The following is a 2,633-nucleotide window of genomic DNA, read 5'->3' on the forward strand; positions in this document are numbered from 1 at the left end:
TAGTGGGAGAAGTTCTTAGGGCAGCCACGTAGGTGAATGCCAGGGTTTGGTGTGGTCTCACCCTGGAGGCCCTAAGGGGCTGAAGATACACTTCTCTGCCTACCATGGGGTGTAAGAGAAGGGGCAAGTGAAGGAACAGGAGTGACAGGCAGGGCCATAGACCGGGGAGTGGGGGTGATCCTGGGATAGCCTTCTGGAGGAATAGAGACTGAGCAGGACCTGAACCCACAAGAGGGCCATCAGGGCAGTAGGGGCCTGGAGGGTCTTGAGGAAGAGAAAAAGAGCAGGACAGCATGAGGCCTTGTGGGGACCTTGGGTGGCCGATGCAGATGAGTGTCTGGCACGTGTGCATGTTTATGGATGGGATATACATACTGCTTGGAGCCCAGTAGGTAAAAAGCCCCACTTAGAGTTGGACTTCTGTCTCTCTCCTTCCCTGCCTCCAGGGATAGCACTCATGTCCCTGTGGTTCTTGGGCCATCAGAGCCCAAATTCTTTTGTGGCAGGCAAAGCCAGCTTCCCCTCCCCGAGTGGGCCCCTCCCCGTTGGGTGATTCCTAGGCCCTGACCCTCCTACCTGACTCCTAGGAACTGGGGCTGCTCCCCAGGGGCGCTGGTCTCTGTCTCCATCTTGAGGCTGTCGATGTGGGCGATGGAGATGACCGTGGCAGCCACGTACCAGGGAAGCCCCATAAAGGAGCACAAGGCCATGAGGATGCCCACCCAGAACAGGTCCAGATGGTAGCCAGCAGCCTTCTGCAGGAGTGGGGTGGGGGTGGGGGAGGGAGAAGTTTCTGGGAAGCCAGTTCCTCCTGGAAGCAGCCACTCTGTGGAACATGGTTCAAGACCCCCCTGCCTTCCAGAAGATACTGAAGGGGCCTGAGGTGCTCCTTGCAAGGATTGCAGAGGTGGGCAGGTCCTACCACCCCATCTGAAAGGGTGAACTGCCTAAGGGACATGGGTCATAGAAGAGAGGGATGTTCAAGCTTGGAGAGGCCCTGGGTTTGGGTCTCTGGGGAGAAGGGCCCAGAAGGTGGCCACAGGGTCTCTACAGTTCCTGTGGGGCCCCAGCTGGGACAGGCCACACCTAGAGTGGTCCAGACCAGGATGGGGGAGGGGATGACCCGAGTCTTCTCAGGCTCACAGGCTGGATGGGGAGTTGCAGAGACCAGGAAGGCTAAGGAAGTTCCTCTGCCTCAGTGTTCTAGGCTGAGCCCCCATCAGGATCTGCTGATTCTCATAAGAACTCGATGCCACTTTGGGAAAGACAGAGAGCCTGTGCCCAGTGGCCCAACCTAGTTTGGTCCTGGTCCTCAGAAAGTCACTCCAGCCCTGGTGGCCTTACCCACACCTGGAGATCACTTTTCCCCCTCAACACACCAAGTGGGAACTCCAGTCTTCTGTCCTCATATTTTCCTGGCCCAAAGTACTGAAAGAAGCATCATGTCCTCCCTTCGCTCCTTCTGACTTTGTGGGAAGAAAGAGGTTATGCCTCTGCTCCTAGTACCGGCCTTACCTTCAGTTTGTTCTCCTTCCGGTTGACAATGACGGCAGTGATCTGCTGGTCCATGAAGATCAGGATGGTCACCAGCAGGGCGGGCAGGATGCTTGCTGGGTACACCCACCATGGGTTCTTCCCAAAGGGGGCCACAAACCAGCCTCGGTCAGGCCGTGTGGGCTGAATGGGAGCAAACAGAGAGGGGCCCTTTCCTCTCTCTCTTGTCCCAGGGCACTTGCTGCCTGGCCTGCTGTCCCACCTCCTCAACTTTCCCTGACTTTGGGTACTTTTCAAGTGCAATCTTTTCCCTTAAACACCTTAGGTACCTGCAACTTTAGACTAAATTCAGACATGGGAAGGAGCATGCACTCAAACAGTGTCTGTAAAACTAAGGAGGTAATTTGCTGCAACAGCCCTGGGGTTGGTCAGGAAACATGGAGGTGAAGGTCAAAGGGCAGCCAGGAGAGAGAGCACAGTCACCCACTGCAAATAACAAACAGCAGGAATGAGGCCCAACAGAAAAGAATAAAGAAATGGGTGGGCCCAGGGCCAGCTGCTTCTGCCTCTCCTGAGTCACCTGTCTGGGAGCATTAAAGAATTGTCTGTAAAACACTGAACATCAGTTCAGTCCTGCATGTTAAGAATGAGGAGAATATATAAAAAGACTTTGTCTCAAAAAACAAACAAACAACAACCAAAAAAAAACCTTAAAGACAGGGAGGGTAAGTTCTAGAATCTGGACTCCCTACTCTGGTGAGATGGTTGGTGCTCTTTTTTTTTCTTTCTTTCTTCTTTTCGTTTTTGAGATGGAGTCTTGCTCTGTCACTCAGGCTGCAGTGCAGTGGGGCGATCTCGGCTCACTGCAAGCTCCACCTCCCAGATTCACGCCATTCTCCTGCCTCAGCCTCCCCAGTAGCTGGGACTACAGGCGCCCGCCACCACGCCTGGCTAATTTTTTTGTATCTTTAGTAGAGATGGGGTTTCACCGTGTTGGCCAGGATGGTCTTGATCTCCTGACCTCGTGATCTGCCCGCCTCAGCCTCCCAAAGTACTGGGATTACAGGCGTGAGACACTGCACCTGGCTGAGGTGGGGTGCTTGAGCAGAACTGATGTGGGCTGGATCCTGGCTCTGCCA

At 54.5% G+C, this 2,633-nt stretch overlaps 1 protein-coding gene across 1 annotated transcript; it reads right to left on the reverse strand.

Annotated features, from left to right (window-relative positions):
- Window positions 1–6: 6 nt before the first annotated feature.
- Window positions 7–2,358, reverse strand: LOC116273106 (electrogenic sodium bicarbonate cotransporter 4-like). The gene is made up of 2 exons (XM_031662049.1): window positions 1,516–2,358; window positions 7–755 (listed from the first exon to the last, which is right to left on the reverse strand). The coding sequence occupies exons 1-2, from the start codon at window positions 1,567–1,569 to the stop codon at window positions 573–575; spliced, it is 237 nt and encodes a 78-aa protein (XP_031517909.1). The 5' UTR covers window positions 1,570–2,358; the 3' UTR covers window positions 7–572.
- Window positions 2,359–2,633: the final 275 nt, after the last annotated feature.

The sequence above is a fragment of the Papio anubis genome, unplaced genomic scaffold (assembly GCF_008728515.1).
Source record: "Papio anubis isolate 15944 unplaced genomic scaffold, Panubis1.0 scaffold3625, whole genome shotgun sequence".
In the NCBI taxonomy this organism is placed as follows: Eukaryota; Metazoa; Chordata; class Mammalia; order Primates; family Cercopithecidae; genus Papio; species Papio anubis.

Excerpts from the sequence above, each read along its gene's own strand:
- LOC116273106 (XM_031662049.1), bottom strand. The coding sequence starts at position 1,569 with ATGGACCAGCAGATCACTGCCGTCATTGTCAACCGGAAGGAGAACAAA. Across the intron at positions 756-1,515 it reads GGAAGGAGAACAAACTGAAG|AAGGCTGCTGGCTACCATCT; the intron begins GTAAGGCCGGTA and ends CCACTCCTGCAG.